Source organism: Brachyistius frenatus, unplaced genomic scaffold (genome assembly GCF_029030835.1).
Source record: "Brachyistius frenatus isolate BFR_SWC_R1_liver_20210118 unplaced genomic scaffold, ASM2903083v1 Contig_188, whole genome shotgun sequence".
Lineage (NCBI taxonomy): Eukaryota > Metazoa > Chordata > Actinopteri > Embiotocidae > Brachyistius > Brachyistius frenatus.
Window position 1 is genome coordinate 38,110 of NW_027210787.1, and position 17,682 is coordinate 55,791.

A 17,682-nucleotide genomic window follows, 5' to 3' on the forward strand; every position below is an offset into this window, starting at 1 on the left:
AGTTTTAATATACGAGACATTACGTATAAGTTGAATTGTACAGCACAGTGCTGTTAAGCTTCCATATTAATTGCATTGGCCTACTTCTGGATTCTGGTATTCTCTCCGTTTCCTGCTGATGCCCATGTAGCCTACTGTTAGTGTGTCCTGTGTCACTGACTGAGCTGCCAGTCAAGATGAGGGACCGAGGTAGTGACACACTAACAAGAGGAAGTGAAGAAAAAATTGGCAAGGCGACTGCAGTATTTCAATTATTTTGATATTTTATTTTAGAATGAAAATATGAATTTCTCTTTAAAATCTTTAAGCATTTTTTTTTTTTTTTTAATCTTACACATAATATAAACATTTAATTTTGGCCCACAGCCCTCCATCTAGATACATTTTTGGGCCTTCATATAATAATTTTTGCACCTCTGAGTTATATGTAAAAGTCCTGCACTAAAGCTTTTACTAAGTCAGTAAATTTTTGTCTGGAAAAAACATTAAAAAAAACAACTGTCGTACATCACAGCTTATTTCTTCTAAAAACAGCCTAATTATGTTCAAATGAAGGGAAAAATCACAAAGTTATTCAGTTTGCTTCTCGATAGTCCTCCAGTTTTAGGATTCTACAAAAAGGTGATTCAGCTCCAAAACCCCTTCAAACAACCTCCCTTCAAACTGTTTTATGTTGTTTACTCAGATATTTGAAAAAGCAAAAACTCACCCTAAAACTTTTTGATTCACATTTTCAGGATTTTTTTTTTCCCTCCCTAATAAATCACTATAGGCATCTTTTAAAATCAGGTAGAAATTCTACTCAACTTCTGTGAAACTATTTGTATGCACATAAGTGCCTTTAGGTCCAACAGATATTTCTAAATATCCTATAGATTGACTTAACTGCACAAAAAATTGCAATAGGAACATTTGAACGAACCTCACAAGATGTGTATATATATATTTGTCTACACATTTAGTGTACAGGCGAAGAAAGGATAACATGCGTAATAAATACAACCTTCTCAAACAAATAATACAAGAAAAGCTACAAAGTCTGCAAACAAGTAAGAATATAACATTTGGCTCTATTTTACTTCGCAGACTAAACCTGGTCGCTCCTTTCTTGACACACTGTGAAGAGGAAACTGATTGAGAAGGCCTTACAAAAGCTAATTAGAGCAATCAGCGTTTTTTCAGTTCTGTGTGTGTGACGCAGGAGTTTGCCATATATGGACATCTCCGACAGAGAGGAAACTGGAGGCTGGTCCGGAGTCATCTCCAGCACAGAAGGCCCGTAATTCCCTGTGACGCCCTTGGGTACATTTATAATAATCTGTAACAGTCCTTTACTCCGTTTAGGTCTGTATTTAGAGCCATTAACCCCCCATATGTGTCCCCCTCTCCAACACTCCTTCCCTCTCCTTCCTAATAGCCTGGATTAGCTGCTTCTTTAATAGACTCATCCATCTCCTCTGTTTATTCACCAGTTTTCCTCTCTCTCGTGCACATTTTCTCTCCACCTCTTTCTCCCTCCATCTTCTTCGCTCATGGGCAATTACACAAACAAATGCTGTTTGTTTTCCACTCGGTCCGACCGCAAGGAAAATGAATAGATTTTTCAGGCCGTTACATTTTTAGTCGAAGGTCAGTTGTATTATATTATCACAGAGAAAAGGTGAAGTCACACTGTCACTCCTTCAATTTGCACAGTACATTAGCCATGCAGATTTATGTAAATCCCTGCCACACTGTTTGGCTTCTGATTGGCCAGGGCTTTTACACCCATGCAAAGCAAACTCAAAGAGTTCACATCTAAATTTGCATAGCTTGACAGGAAACGAAAAGAGGAGGACAAGAGAAGAAGGGCTTTTAGTCAGCTGACGTCGACGGGATGGCAGTCGTCAGACATACGTAGGACATCCACACGTTTCCGATAAGAATGTGAATGGGCAGCGCACGCTTTGAGGCCCTGCCGCGATTTTTGAAGGACAAATCAAGGACACAGAGTTTCCTAAATATTTTTGAAAGAATATTTTTTTTAATTTCTCACGTAAAGATTTGTCTTTAAAATGGTCACCCTCAAATATAATCCAAAACTTTGGGTTAAGTTATTTTGCTTTACACTTAAACATACATTTCTGAACATTCATCTAAATTAAACCCCACGCAAACCCTTCAAAATAAGATCCAAGAAGTGCTTTTCTAAACTGAGGTAATCAGGTAGCTTCCCAATAAACTGATCAGCTGCAGGATGTGTGTGTGTCTACATGCTGTTTATCGATTAGCTGACATTTCCTTAAACCAGCCAGTAAAGACACAAGAGCACCCTGAAGCAGTTGGGACAACAGAGACACACTCACAGGACGCAAACAAACCACCACGTTTGACCTAGTGTTACTGTAGGCGATGACGGGTGCACCGCTTCAACTTTCGACTGTCACCCACCCACTGTTTCGCCCTCCACCTCCCCCGCCCTCCACATCTCCTGCCGTCGTGTTTTCCTTTAACTTGATTCCCTGAAGGGAGGAAAATTCCTCTTATCAGCTCCAACCAGATGCAGCCGCTCAGTGTGTGTGTGTGTGTGTGTGTGTGTGTGTGTGTGTGTGTGTGTGTGTGTGTGTGTGTGTGTGAGGATAATCCCTTGCCTTTTATTGGCTCAGCACTAACCCATTTTTGTGTAGCTGATGACTTGGGGTTTATTTTAGAAGTAGCGAGTTTCGTTTAGCTTTTTAAAGGTTGTGTCTTTTAAATGGCACAGCAGTAATTACAATGGGAAGCATCTTAGAGTGACATTTCAGAAAATCCATTAGAAACTGTTAACTCTTGGTTAATCAGATTGTATTTGCATTCATCAATGTGTTTGCAGGCTGTGTGTGTGCGCGTGCGTGTTTGTGTGTTGTATTAGTACACAAAGACTCAACGAGCTTGTCTAAGAACGTTAGTGTCAGTTCAGCTCCTTCTGTTCCTGCTCCTTCAGAGAATCTGCTTTCCTCATCCATATTTGTGATGTCCTATGCTGTGTGTGTGTGTGTGTGTGTGTGTGTGTGTGTGTGTGTGTGTGTGTGTGTGTGTGTGTGTGTGTGTGTGTGTGTGTGTGTGTATCCATTCAGCAAAACCCCAACAGTCCACCTGCACATGAAAATGAACACCCTTCACTTAATTATGGGATGATTTTACGTGACCAATCACCGCTGTCAATGACCTCTGAAGTCGTCATCCATTGGCCGCCAATGCAGAGCTGCTTTTTGACTCATTCCTCCATTCAGTGCCTCAGCCATGATCACATGACGATGACTGCATGTGTGTGTGTGTGTGTGTGTGTGTGTGTGTGTATGTGCAGCCCTGTTGCCAAAATTGAGAAAAAATGGAAAAACTCTCTCCCTCTTTGTTGCCATAGTAACCAGCGATCCACCGCATCTGGCAAATTATAGGGCTGTATTGAAGGGCGAGAGGGTGTGCGTACGTGAGAGTGTAAAGTGTGTGTTGCTGTGTGATTGTGGGAGACTGCGAACCTCTCCTGCATACAAAAACGGATGTTCAGGTGAAAAGGAAAAGGAAAAAAAAAAATGGATGGTCAATTATTTTTTTTTCCAGCTAATCAATAACAGATATAGATAGCACTCACACACATGCTACACAATGACACACACACACACACACACACACACACACACAATCTGGGTCATTAATGGCAGTTATTAAACTCAGAGAGTGTTGAGATGTTGTCCTCCCAGAGGGCATCTCTCTACACTGAAGTTTTATAACCTAGTTTTGGATGAATCTTCCTCCATCACCGGTGAAGGCTGTTCAGGTATGAAGAGGAAGAGCAGTTGAGTTCAGATGATTCAAATTCTCCTGTGGCGATACAGCGGGGTCACAATGATTTTAAATACAAACACCCTCCTCCTCCTGTCTTATATAAACCCACTGAAAGAAGGTCAAGAGGAAACAATTGTTTCGTTTCAGTTATTGTAGCCGCTGTGCAGCATCAGGCAAAGGACTCCATCGTAATCTTTATTCACCAGGGTACACCTACCAATACACACACACACATACGCATACATTTAGGATACATAGCTGGATTTGATGTTAATTATAACATGGTTATTTACAGAGTTCCTCGATGGGAAATTTCATGAAAAGACTTACGACCTTGTTTCCAAAAAAGTTTGGACCCTGTTTAAAATGTAAATAAAATCAGAATGCGATGAATCACGAATAATGTAAACCCAATGAAAACATTTTGCGCATTATGAAACAAAAAATAAGACAAAGGAGACCCCAAATGTTGAGCAGCTGAAATCCTATACAGCATTTCACTTTCAAAACTCAAGCAACTGGTTTCTTTAGTTCCCAAATGTTGACACTCAGTTTTGACATTTGACATGTTGTCTCTATTCTATTTTCAAATAAATATGGGTTTACATAATTTCCAAATGATTGTATTGTGACATGTCCCAACCTTTTTGGAAACAGAGTTGTATATTTAAAACCTTACTACACTGCCACAACACACACTCACAGGTTGTTGTTTTTTACTTAGTGTATACATTAAGCCTCTTTTCAGGTCTATGTAGTTATTCAGAGCTTGATTCACATTTTCTTCCTTGCACCTTTATTTAGCCCTCACTGTGTTTCCCCTTTTCTAATATATGTAATCTGTTTTGTTAACAATTTACCTGAATTTTTTTAATTATATCTTTTTTTTTGTTATGCATCAGAGCTTTAATGCTTCAAGCTGCTGCTGCTGGAAACGATGCTGATGATAGTGATGAGAGTGAACCAAAACAGTGAGCTAAAACTCAACAGAACTGCAAATGAAGGCTGATGATGCTCTGTGGCTGACCATTACACATTATAATTCGATCAACATCCATATAAAAAGTCTAATATGCTATCATTTGAATGCATTGCATCATTCACATAAACATAATTACAAAGCAAGTGGACCAAATTAAGTTTTAAGCACAAGTCTGAACAGAAGAAAAAATATAATTTAAATCTTCCCACACCGGAGCTCCACCTGTTAGTCAGTAACAAATTATTTCTCTGGGATTTATTCATGTTGTTGGATGTTCATCTGAGTTTATCGTAGCTGAAGGATATTTAATCTACTCCACCCTGTAATGTGTAACAACTGCCATTGCTGTCTGTACTGTTTTGCCTTTTGAAGACCTTACTTTGTCTTGTAAAGGTGGATTTCTCTATGATTGCTATTTAAAGCATCTAACCCCTATACATTGATGAAATTAATGAGGTCAAATTATTAAGTTATTCGAAAATACATCAGCATTTTGTTCCCTTTGCGGTGCCTTTTTTTAAAGCTGAAATATAGAACCATGGTTTTCTTATGGGGGTGCTTTAGATCCTGAATTTAAACTCTATCTCAAACACACGGCACATTATAAACACAACAAGCACCTTTTCATAGCAGCTAAACAGGAGATCAGTCTCGCCTCGTGTGACTACAGCACTTCTCTATAAATCACATGGGTAAATGGTCTGTGTTTACGGTTTAACCACTCCCCATTAGAGAGTCATGTATGGCTGTCAAGGCTCTGTTTATTGGGAGCATTTAGCTATTATGAAAACACACAGGGTGAGTCAAGTCTGCTGTCCAGTCTTTTCACCTGACAGCAACTGGACTCATCTTCACCAGTAAGATACGTCGATACAAAAGAAATCATGTTTCCTCCTTTGTACTGAACCAGACTCTGACATCTTTATTTCCACTGTACTTTCAATTAAAGTGAGCAAAGGAAGAGAAATTGGGATCTGTCTTGGGAGAGAAGAGGAGAGAAATGAGATGTAGGGAAGATGTGAGATGGACAGAAGATAGAGGAAAGATGGAGAAGAGGAGGAAATCTGAAGAAGAGGAAGGTGAGTGAGTGATGGATGTGTGTTTGTGTGTGTGCAAGAGCCGTATACAGAGAGAGAGAGAGGAGAGAGAAAGGTGTGTGAGGGCACCATTAAAGCCTTGTACTATAAATCTCTGACAGTGCGTGTGTGTGTGCAGATAACAGAGGGATGTCTCTCTCCATTCTGGCTCTGTCAGGATGATGCATGCATCCCTTTCTTCCTCCCTGTGAAATATTAGACGGGAGCCCTGTGTGTGTGATCTCAGCCGGCATGTGGTCGGCGTGTTTGGTAATTCCTCACCTCTTATCAGCGCTCACATGAGGTATTGTGGGTGGGAGGCTTACGGCCGCCCTCAAATAGGAGGCAAAATGACCCGGAGACACGCTCACACACACACAATGGGGACCAGAAAACACACAGAAATGAAAGAAAGTCAAGAGATGAGGGAGAAGCAGCCAACAGCTGACAGGGACAGCTTCCTTGATGGAGGGCTGCGTGCTTGACAGGTGTGATTGATTACATAATGGCCAGCACATTTCAGCGCTCGGTTCTTCATTTAGCTGACAGCATTTTCTTTATGGCACCTTGTGTTATGGTATCATAATCATGCCAGTGCCGCTGGAGTGCCCAAGGAATAAATCTTTATAATCTCCCCCTCGCCGCATGAAAACAGGAGGAGATGCAGCTAAGGCGTTGCCGCTGCCGCCGCCGCTCAGGCCTGTCTGTCTCCTTCGTGCTGTTTGAAATGGCCGCCTTGACTGTCATTCGTCTTACCTCATCGTTCAACTGCATCATGGACGGAGAGAAAGAGGAGGAGGAGAGAAATGAGGGAGAATGTGTTCCTCTTCAGGGGAAGCCTCGGCATCTCTCATGTCAGTCAGCAGGTACTGGTGCGTGAAGACAAACATAAACATTTAAAGCACCTAGTTACTCTGTAAATATTCCTCTTTAAACCTGAACTAACCAGTAGTTTTATATTAACGATGCAATGATATGACCATATCTGGTAGAACTGTGCAGTTTCCCTCACTTCTCTGGAGCCTTTTAGCCTCTTTTGACTGATTGTTTTGTTTTTCTGTGGCTTAACAAACGTGTTTCCTGCCATAGCAGACTCATGTTCTGCAGCAAAAAAAATCTAATCTATGCTGCCAAGAAACAGCTGACAGACTAAGTTGTCAACTAGCTGGTACAAATAATGGAGTATTTAACAGCTGAAGAACCAGACATTTCCTTCACAGGTTGGTGAAGACCAAAACAAAGATACATTGGACTACTGAATATTGGAAATTAATCGTGTGGCCAAAAATTTAATCCAGTCCCACATCAAAATGTATAATTACTTCAGTTTCGGTCCACAGAGCAAAACATATTTCACAATAATGGCTCACAAATTTTGAATGCCAACATTTTACTTGGTCTGTTCTTTTCTATTGATTTAGGAAGAAGTCATGGTTTGGGTTAAAGAAGTATGTTTGTGATCCAGTCAGATTCACCGCTCGTTCCTCCCCAGCTCATCAAAATATGGTCACCTCTGGTCCAAAATAACAAGATGGCGACGGCCAAATTACTGAACTTGAGACTTCAGAATGGCCATTCACAAACTAATGGGTGACGTCACTGTTGGTTGCTGCTTCAGTGCAGCAGACCACATAAATACAGAAATCTCTAATGTGGCTGAGCAGGTTAGATTCTTTAAAAATCAGATGTTTTGCATAACGTTACAACTCTTTTAAGAAATGTCCAAACTTTAAATGATGTGAATATTTGTTTTTTTTGGTTCATAGCGTTTTAACAGGATCATTTTTCAAGCTGCTGCATTGTTTAACTTTACAGAGCATCTTCTTCTTTTTGCACAACTTTTCTGCATTTTGCACAATTATTATTACAAATTATGTGATTGTTTCTTTTTCTGATCACAAAACATTCTTGGACATTTTTTTAATTATTTTTTATTCTAGTCATCAGCCCATCTATTGAGTTGATTGTTTGATCAAATGAGCCCGTACTGGAGGGGGCTCGATGACTGCACACATAATGGGTTCATCCACAGAAATATTCTTTTCTATGGATGGACAGCCACCAGAAATGAGAGGTCGAAAATGAAGCCAGAAAAAAGACTGCATGAGCAAAAGGGGGAGGCAGACGGATGAAGCGGAGGGAGGAGGTGGAACAAAACCCACCGTGAAATGGGCGGTGAGTGAGGGAGAGACAAAGATGGTGAGAGGAAAGAAATGAACAAACACAGAGTTGATGAGTGAGGAAATGATGAATGGGCTCAGAGAGAGACAGATGGGCCGGCTGCATCAATGAGTTGTACGGCAGAAAAATGGAAAGAGTAAACGAAAGAGGAGCCTACGAAGTCAAAGAAGAGGATTAAGATGATGATGTTGGCATATAGACACACACAGTAAAGCGCCCAGAGGCTGAAGTCGTCCTTTAAAAATTGATTCCACATTAAAAGAAAGGAATGTGTACAAATATAAATATTGGCTATAAAACCTCTTGGCTCACGTTAGGATGACTTAAACAAGTGAGTGATTTAATACAGCAATAAACTGATGTGTCACTTAAGAATATGTTTGTACTGAACGTGGGCAGGTGCCATGTTGCTCCTCATTGTGCAATTTTAGATTTAATCCAAGATCAGGTAGTCAAACCTACTTAGAGGAATAGTTTGTCATTTTACGATGTACACATATTTAGCACAAATTGTTAATGAGAGGATCAATACTTTAAATATAATGCTAGTGCCAAATCAGGTTAATTTAGCGCCATAGACTGTACATAAAAATGGATGTAGCTTCTGGGTTCGGAAAAGAGAAGCCAATGCAGAGGCGCCTTAATATGTAATACCCTTTGGGGGCTGCTAGGGGCTGGCTCCAAATACACTACCCTGTAGCTCAAGTAGACTCCCATTCAAAAAACTCCTACTTCTCTCACGAAATACAAAATCCATAGTTTTTTTTCACAAGTCCATGGTGTCATTTGCTAAATTCATCAGGCCTCAAAAAGCAGTACGTTTGGGGGCATGTCTGGTTTTATTGGCATGTCTGAGGCAGGTTTCCTGTGTATGTGTGTCCTCAGGTTCTCAGTCAGATCAAGTCATATCCCTGGCTGGAGGTAAGTTTCCTTTTTCTTATTCAGCTGTTTTCTAGCCTACAGTTAAGTGAGAAGATCAACAATTCTGAAACACTTTTAACATAGAGCGAGATCCAGGAGGTGTTACTTTAGCCTATAGCGTATAGACTGTAAACAAGTGGAAACACCTACCACCACCTCTGTGTTTTGAGTGGGTGTAGTGTTGACCCCAGAAAGACTAACCTTTGATTTTATGAAACAAATGTGTATCTTCCGAAATGAAATGAAAAAGAAAAATTATTAAACTATCACTTAGTGAAGACACACGGCATGCCCTCACACAATATTCCCAGGTTTCTATTTCCATCATAGTGACAATCAGGAGCCACTGTGTGTGATCTAGATCTTTGTGTATCCTATTTTAATTTTTGATTCGCCGTTATATCACACGCTTTGATTAGCCTTACTTGGCCCTCATACACTGGAAACATGGAATCTGTCCAGCAAATAAATCAATACTTGTAACACCTCCCATGTCCCATTATTTCGTCTGTTTGTGACGCAGCAACTTAACATTCGGTGCCCCCCACCCCCCACCCTCCCACCACTTATACAAGATACACACACACACACACACACACACACACACACACACACACACACACACACACACACACACACACACACACACACACACACACACACACACACACACACACACACACACACACACACACACACACAGTCTTGTTTCATTATCCCTATCGGGACACTCATTGACATAATGCTTTCCCTCGCTCCTTATCTTTACCTTAATCTAACCCTAAATTAAACCTGATTCTAACCCTAACTCTAAAACCAAGTATTAACCCTCCATTTGTGGGAACCTCATTTTTTGTCCCCACAGTGACATGAGTCTTCATGAGTTAGTGTGCATTCAGTTATAAGTCCCCACCTGGATATAAAAACAAACACACACACATCCTTGCCTGTCTTCATTTGTAGGAGCTATTCAATGATATAATGCATTCCCTGGCACTATACCATCACTTTAACCATCAACAACTAATCACCTTGTCCCAACCCGTAGCCCAACTAAACCTAATTATGACCTTAACAGTAAAACCAAGTCCTAGCCCTTTAAACCTTCTGGGGTCCAGTATTTTGGTCCCCAAAAGGTAGTCAAGCCTCACAACGTAAGTGGGCTCCTAGATTTTAGACCTCACAAATATAGAAAAACAAGACCACACATGTACACACACACACACACACACACACACACACACACACACACACACACACACACACACACACACACACACACACACACACACACACACACACACACACACACACACACACACACACACACACACATACATACACATACACACAGCCATAATGGAGCAATTATCCTCTTTAACTCTGATCTGCTCCTCTGATTGTAATTTGCATTTATTATTAGGCTTTCAGCCTGCCAGAGCCTGTGAGGCATGAGGATGGATCGTCATACACCACACTGATAGACCTGCACAGATGCTTCATAAACACGTGTGCCCGAGGACACAGCAACAAGAGCATCAAACCGCACATGCATGCGATGCAGACAAAGTCTTTACGACAGCGCGGTGTTACATTGTTTTGTTAATGCTGATCCCTGTTAATAAAGCTGCAGCAGGGACAGTATGTTCTGTGGCGTTCCATCACAGAAATACATGCAGCGTTTTACACAGTGATGTCCTGGAGGAATGTGAAGTGTCTTCCAGCTCCTCCTCTCAGTCTACGTTCTCTTTCGCTGTCAAGACGCCCTCAGGCCTCATCATATGGAAATTTGGGTGAGGCAGAGTCTCTCAAGGCACATACAGTACATACAACCCGTCACCACGGTAATAAATGTGCACACTGGTGCTCACACACACACACACACACACACACACACACACACACACACACACACACACACACACACACACACACACACACACACACACACACACACACACACACACACACACACACACACACACACACACAGTGAATGTGCAGAGGATCAGTGAAGTGTGAAATGATTCTGTTATCATGTCGTCTGTGTGGAATATATTTTCTCATCAACCGTCCATGGCAGGTGTGTCGGTGTGCGCCTGAGTGGCTGCTGGTGCTTGTGCTTGTCTGTGTGTGTGTGTGTGTGTGTGTGTGTGTGTGTGTGTGTGTGTGTGTGTGTGTGTGTGTGTGTGTGTGTGTGTGTGTGTGTGTGTGTGTGTGTGTGTGTGTGTGTGTGTGTGTGTGTGCACATTTTGTTGCAGTCTCCGTCTGTCTGTTATTAGAAAGGAGTACTGGCCATTAAAAGGAGGTGACAGTGTCAGAGCAGCTTCAGTAGCTCATGTTACACCTCGGCGTTTGACATCAAGAGACATTAAATTGGTGTAAAATCATAACTTCTATGATTGAATAGCTCCAGAAACATTATTCACTGCAATCCTTGGTTATTTCACATAAATGGTTTTTGAATTGGGGTGACACAGTGGTGCAGTGGTTAGCATTGTCACCTCAGCGAAAAGGTTCTGGGTTTCGAATCCGGGCCTGGGCCTTTCTGTGTGGAGTTTACATGTTCTCCCTGTGCCTGCGTGGGTTCTGTCCAGATACTCCGGCTTCTTCCCACCGTCCAAAAACATGCACCTCAGTTTGATGATTCTACAAATTGGCCTGAGGTGTGAATGGTCTTTGTTTCCGTCTGTCTCTATGTGTTGGCCCTGTGATAGACTGGCGATCTGCCCATGGTGTACCCTGCCTTCAACCAATGTGAGCTGGGATAGGCTCCAGCCTTTATGGATGCAGACTGAGTCAAAGGAAAGCATTTCCTCCATACAGAGCCTGATGTATTTAGAAAACCTTTAAGATCTTCACTATAATTTAAAACAAGTTGTGTGGGTTACACAGAATATGTTTGGAATGTGTCACCAAGTTTGCAGGGATGAAATTGGCCATACCGTAGACTACGTCTGGCTCATAAAGTTGGTGTCATAATCGTTTAAGCCCAAACTGGGTGTGATTATTTCTGCTTTGACTCATTAAATGTACCCTTTATCTAAATTAAGGACACTTAACAGGAAAAAGCACCCAAAACATATCTTATTGTTAATGTCCTACTTTTCTTTAAATGTAATCTATTCAAAATGCCATTGATGAGAAACCTCTTTGAGTTGACTTTGGTTTAGTTAAGACTGATTGCCTCCTCTTCACTTTTAAACCCATGAAAACCCACACAGTCTACACACACAAGCCTGTACACACTAAAAAACACACGTGCACGGTTCAGTGGTATGTCGGTGTTCATGAGTGGGGTCCCGAGGGAGCGCTCAGTCCGAGCAACTTCATTGCACTGTCTAATTGATGTGTGTTTTTGTGAGAAAGTTTGTGTGAGTGGGTGTGGGTGTGAGAGAGAGAGAGAGAGAGATAAGGAGAGCAGAGGCTGAAGAGAAGGCACAGTCCAAACCAACCACACCTTTCTCTAAACAATGCTTCAAACTCTGGCAGAAAAGGAACCCTCCTGTCAATCATGTGCTAATTTGGGCTCTGTGGGATGTCTGAGTCTTGGGCCTGTCAGTCTGACCGCTTATATCTTCCTGAGATTATAAGACAAGCGTGAAACAATGCAGCCAAGTGCTGAGGAGACCTATTAACCCCACACACACACACACACACACACACACACACACACACACACACACACACACACACACACACACACACACACACACACACACACACACACACACACACACACACACACACACTTTGGCAGACATATTCAAGACTGAGGGCAGCTCTTTCAATGTATGCGCAGTTAATGTAGCAGTTACAGCTACTTATTGGATGAAATATGGCAGACGTGGAGGGTGGAGAGAAACCCTTATGTGTTAGAAGGACTGAGACAGGAGCCTTCAGGAGGTCGTATATCTAAGCTTAGAAACTCTAAAGCTGACTTTATGTGCATTACAGTACTTTTTTGATGGCTGTTTTTATTTCACAGAAGAAGCATTCAAAACAACTTTGCAGTATTGTTTCAAAGTGTGGGTGAAATAATATTTATATCAGCCCTATACAGAAAACTTTTGATTAAACCTCAATAACATGAACAAATGAACAGTTGGAGAACCGTTAAAATGAAACAAAGTTTTAATAACCTAAAATGGAAAACATACAATTGTAAAGAATTACTTTAGTTCATTCACCAGCTCACATGGTCTCCATAGTCCATGCTCTCTAACAGTCCTGGGACAAAATAGACCTTTTTCACAGCAGACATTTTGACTTAATAATCACGGTTTACCGACAGTCTCCAACATAGATTATATATATATATATATATGTCTATGGTTTCCAACGAGCTTATTGGAGATAATCGCTAAATTTCCTGCAACTTTGAAGGCCACATTGAGGAGTCGTTGCTCCGTTGCTGTGGAAACGACTGTTTACTTCCCCGTTACCTAGCAACCACCGTACATCTTCCTGACAACAGTTAGCCACCGGGAACTATCAATAAAAGTATAAAACCTGTTGAGGACTCTCAGAATTTCACACTGTAGGATATAAAAGTTGGGAGCTATTTGTTTTCCTCAATGAGCAGGTGAGCAACACGTAGCTTACTGCAGTTCACAAAACACAGCGAGCTAATTAGGTTAATGAATCCTCTCTCCATTTATGCAACGTTAACTAAAGCTATCTGCTAATGTATGCTACGTAAATGATCAACGCAATAGTTGTGGTTTATTCCAGCACCAACGAGGTTGTTTCAGCTGTTTTATTGAATACCGAAAACAACCTACTAAAAATGGACCAACCTTGTATGAAAAAGTGCCGTTTACCGCTTTCTTTTCAATAAGGTGACGTCATTAAAAGCAGCTCAGAAATGCCTTGACGTGATTTCACTGTTGTAATTTGATATGCAGATTTTAATGTTTTGGGAAGTCCTCTGCTGTTTCACAGAAACAGGTCAAATGTTCAGTTGTTCTGTGTTTCTCTTTGCAGCTGTTGAGCTCGGTGCTTCCCTCCATCCTGTTTAAAAAGCTTCATCAAGAGGGGCAAAAGAAAGTTGTTCTTGATCCCCCTCCAGCACCACATGAATAAATGTCCTCACGGTTATTGAATTTGTAAAAATAATTCTGTAAAGTCACAAACAAAGTCACGAACTGACAGAATTAAAAGGGACATGCTGAGTACACCAAAAGCAAATAACGATAACACCGGCCAAATGAAACATCTTTATGGTAATTTTACACTTTAGTCTTGTCAGCATTTGGTTTTACTTCCACTTCTTCTAACATTGTTTTATAATCTTGAGACAATCTTAGCTTTCTGTGTCATTTTTCTCATCATGATGGTTACAGTAATTAAATTGTTTTTGTTTACCACATAATATTACCGGACAGTTTTGAATATCAGATCATTATCATCTCTGCTGTGCCAACAAATGACTTCAAATGTTATGTCTGTGATCCTCCTGTAGAGTCCACTTCAAAGGAGTCCGTCAGCGTAACACAAAGGTCAGTACTCAGAAATCACATAGCAGGTAATCCGACAGATGAAATACTTACACACACAGATTTAAATGTTACGTGTGATTTCAGAGTTGACGAACAAGCCCAATCCATTGCTGTACCCGATGAAGAGCCGGAAATGAAACACCTGAAGACGTCACAGCCCTCAGACTCAGCGCTAACCGGTAGGTCTGCAAAGAATATAATGGAAAGCAAAGAAAGGCTGCAAGAAATGATGGTGATGATGATGATGATGATGATGATGATGATGATGATGATGATGATAATAATGGTTGTTAGGAGGAGGAACACATGCTCCCTCACCGGTTGAACCCCTTCTCATGCACAAGGCAAACAGGGAGGAAGAGGAACAGACTGAGGAAGAGGATGCTGATGATGAAAACGTGAAGGCTCCAGTGAAGCTGATAATGGAGGTACGACTGATAATGATCAATGATTCCTCAACTCCAAGCTGTTTTTTCGGTCTGTATTTCAACTGCTTGTCAGCTTCAATGTACTTAAATGAGAAGAGTTGAAACTGAAGTGAAGATGTGTGGTTTCAGTTCCTCGGAGCTCTAAAGGACAAAGACTTTGAGCTGGCCAGTAAACTGTGTCAGATGAGTATGTATCCCACGTCCCTCCGCTGCGTGTCTGTCAGTCAATGAGTCATCCACCAGCGAAGTCCACCATTGCTGCCTCTTCTCTCCTCGTTCCAGTTCTCATCTACGAACCGCACAATCCTGAAGCCTCCGACTTCCTCCCGCTGATCCAGAGGAAGCTGCTGGAAGGTGACTGTCGTCTTTACACAAACACGTAGTGCTGCGTCTTCAAGACTCCCATGAATTTGTGACATGACTTCTTCCTTTAGACCAAGAGGCAGAGCAGAGCAACGAGGAGGATGATGATGATGTTGCAGAAGATGATGATGATGATGATGATGACGATGATGATGATGATGATGATGACAATGATGATGACTCTGGATGTGATGAGGAGTCATCTTGCAGCTCAAGCTGCTCCTCATCTTCTGGCTCCTCTTCCCCATCAGAAGATGATGACGATGATGATGGTGATGATGATGAAGAAGAAAGGGGAGTGAGCAGACACAAGCCCATGTCCTCCTTCTCACGTTTCCCCCTAAAACTATTGAGCAGGGGCTGTGTTACATTTTACCAACAGATGTCTTAGACGGTCATTGTGGCTTTTGTAGAAGGCCTATCAGTGATGTAAACATATTTTATCCACGAACGAAGTAGTTATAGTGGACAAAGCTGATGCTTTTGTTTCCTGAAAACATAAACTTATAATGTCATTAAAGTAAAAGGTTAAACTTGTACTGATATAGATTTAATCATCTGTGGACCTGCAGAAGAAAATGGAAAGAAATTCACTTAACAGTTTCATATCCATTTCAGAGATTGATCATTTGACATTAAAAGAAACAATATATAACTGCTGCTAAATTTGTTGGTTAGTAGTTTATCCGAAATGAATGGACATTCTTTAAAACTTAATTACCCCTGAAGGAAGATATGGTGTAAAATAAAGTAACATAAAAAAAAAAATCTGGCAAAATACACGTGGAAAAATCAAGGTTAACGTGCTTAGAATCGATATTTTAGAATATGAATGTATAAAATGACGATATGAAAACACTAAGACTGGGTGAAAGTGGGTCTTTGGTAGTGAGGAACCTACAGAGAAGTTGAATCCAGTTGAAGCACCAGTCGGCTTTATGTTGAGTTTCAGCCCACTGTGTGCTATCTTCCCAGCACTAAATATCAGACACAGTTAGCAGCCAGCTGGTGAGCACAGTGGAGCATTGAGCAGTTAAAGAGACAGATATTTCCCTCACGAGTCGGTGGAGACACAAACAGAGCTAAAGGTAGCCAGAAACACAACTCCAGATGAATAACAACGTTGTAAATGTCGAGTTCACAATCAGTTTCCACCGGAAAAAAAAATCTGTGATCGCAGGAGCCTGTGGGCTAAACTATCATTCTTAGTTCATTATAAAACTTTGCTCATCTGTTAAATCTTAGTTGTATCAATTCAAATGTAGCATCAGCAGCAACCCTCAACGGCCTCTGAGGTTGCTAACTAATCTAAGATAACATAAAAAAGGTTGTATTTTTTCCTGCGGTTTGAGGAGGCTGTGATAGTTTAAAGGCACCTGATTGGAGAATCAGTGCCACCAGATGGGTGGCGCCAAACCAGAAATGTACATAGCTGTAGTAGGACAGAAAATCCATGCAGACGTGTTTTCTTTTTACTTATATCTGACAAATTTAGTAGGAATTTTCAGTACAATTGGATGGAAATGTGATTTATAGCTCAACTAAACTGACCAAAACAAAGAAACTGCACTGTCAACGAAATAGTTTCAAAACAGGAAGTAATGAGCTGCTGAATTCTTGACATTTTCTAAATTAGGTGTAAATTAAATAAACACAAATAAAAGGTCAGCCTAAATGTTGTCGGTGAACAATACTCTTATATGAAGCAGGTTTTTTTTGTGTGATACGTGCACTGTATCAAACACATCCAATCCATCCTGCTGCAACGTCTGATTGTCACACGGCAGAGTTCATCTTAACAAAAGAGAACGTATGAGGCTGTATAATTTGCAGTGGCTGAGTGAACATAATGGTCTCTGCCCATTCACTGGACCAGGACGCAGGTGTGAGGAGGACAGTGAGGACGTAGAATCCGCGTCCACCAGGTGGGATTCACTCTGATGTCTCTGTGTTATGGTCCGTGTCAAGGTCCTAAAAAAAGAAGGGTGCAGGTCAGAAATTATGATGCAGGCAGTGTTGTCCTCTCATGAAGGTGAACATTGTCCAGGCAGGTGGATCATGGATGGTGCACGCTGCTCTCTCTGTCCGTCCCCGGGTGCATTTATGATAATCCAATCTGGACTAAATAATCTCATAGACCATCAAAAGATCTGCCACAGGTTCCTAATCAAACAATGATCATAATAATAATAAATCCCATAAACCAACTGTTTCTCAAGGTCAGCTTCTATACGTAACCAACCAACTCATAACCCACTTCACAATCAAGTCTCCAACCTCCATCCTATGTCACCCACCCTTACCTGGAGACCCACACGCGCGAGCACGCACGTCACCGCCGTTATTCCTTTTCCTTTTTTTTTTTTTTTTTTTTGGTGGCTTCTTAAAGTGGATTGTGGCTGTCAGTTGCACTCAGGGAAGCTTCA

At 41.2% G+C, this 17,682-nt stretch overlaps 1 protein-coding gene across 1 annotated transcript; it reads left to right on the forward strand.

Moving 5' to 3' along the window:
* Positions 1 to 10,728: 10,728 nt before the first annotated feature.
* Positions 10,729 to 15,904, forward strand: LOC138632557 (glutamate-rich protein 2-like). Its single transcript, XM_069718207.1, has 7 exons — positions 10,729 to 10,757; positions 14,429 to 14,465; positions 14,550 to 14,644; positions 14,760 to 14,893; positions 15,023 to 15,080; positions 15,176 to 15,247; positions 15,328 to 15,904. Exons 3-7 carry the CDS (start codon positions 14,599 to 14,601, stop codon positions 15,645 to 15,647), a joined length of 630 nt encoding a protein of 209 aa, XP_069574308.1. The 5' UTR covers positions 10,729 to 10,757; positions 14,429 to 14,465; positions 14,550 to 14,598; the 3' UTR covers positions 15,648 to 15,904.
* The last annotated feature ends 1,778 nt before the right edge of the window (positions 15,905 to 17,682 follow it).

Coding starts and splice junctions, on each gene's coding strand:
- LOC138632557 (XM_069718207.1), top strand. CDS start 14,599: ATGAAACACCTGAAGACGTCACAGCCCTCAGACTCAGCGCTAACCG. Junction 14,645..14,759: donor CTCAGACTCAGCGCTAACCG/GTAGGTCTGCAA, acceptor AATGGTTGTTAG/GAGGAGGAACACATGCTCCC. Junction 15,248..15,327: donor CCAGAGGAAGCTGCTGGAAG/GTGACTGTCGTC, acceptor TTCTTCCTTTAG/ACCAAGAGGCAGAGCAGAGC.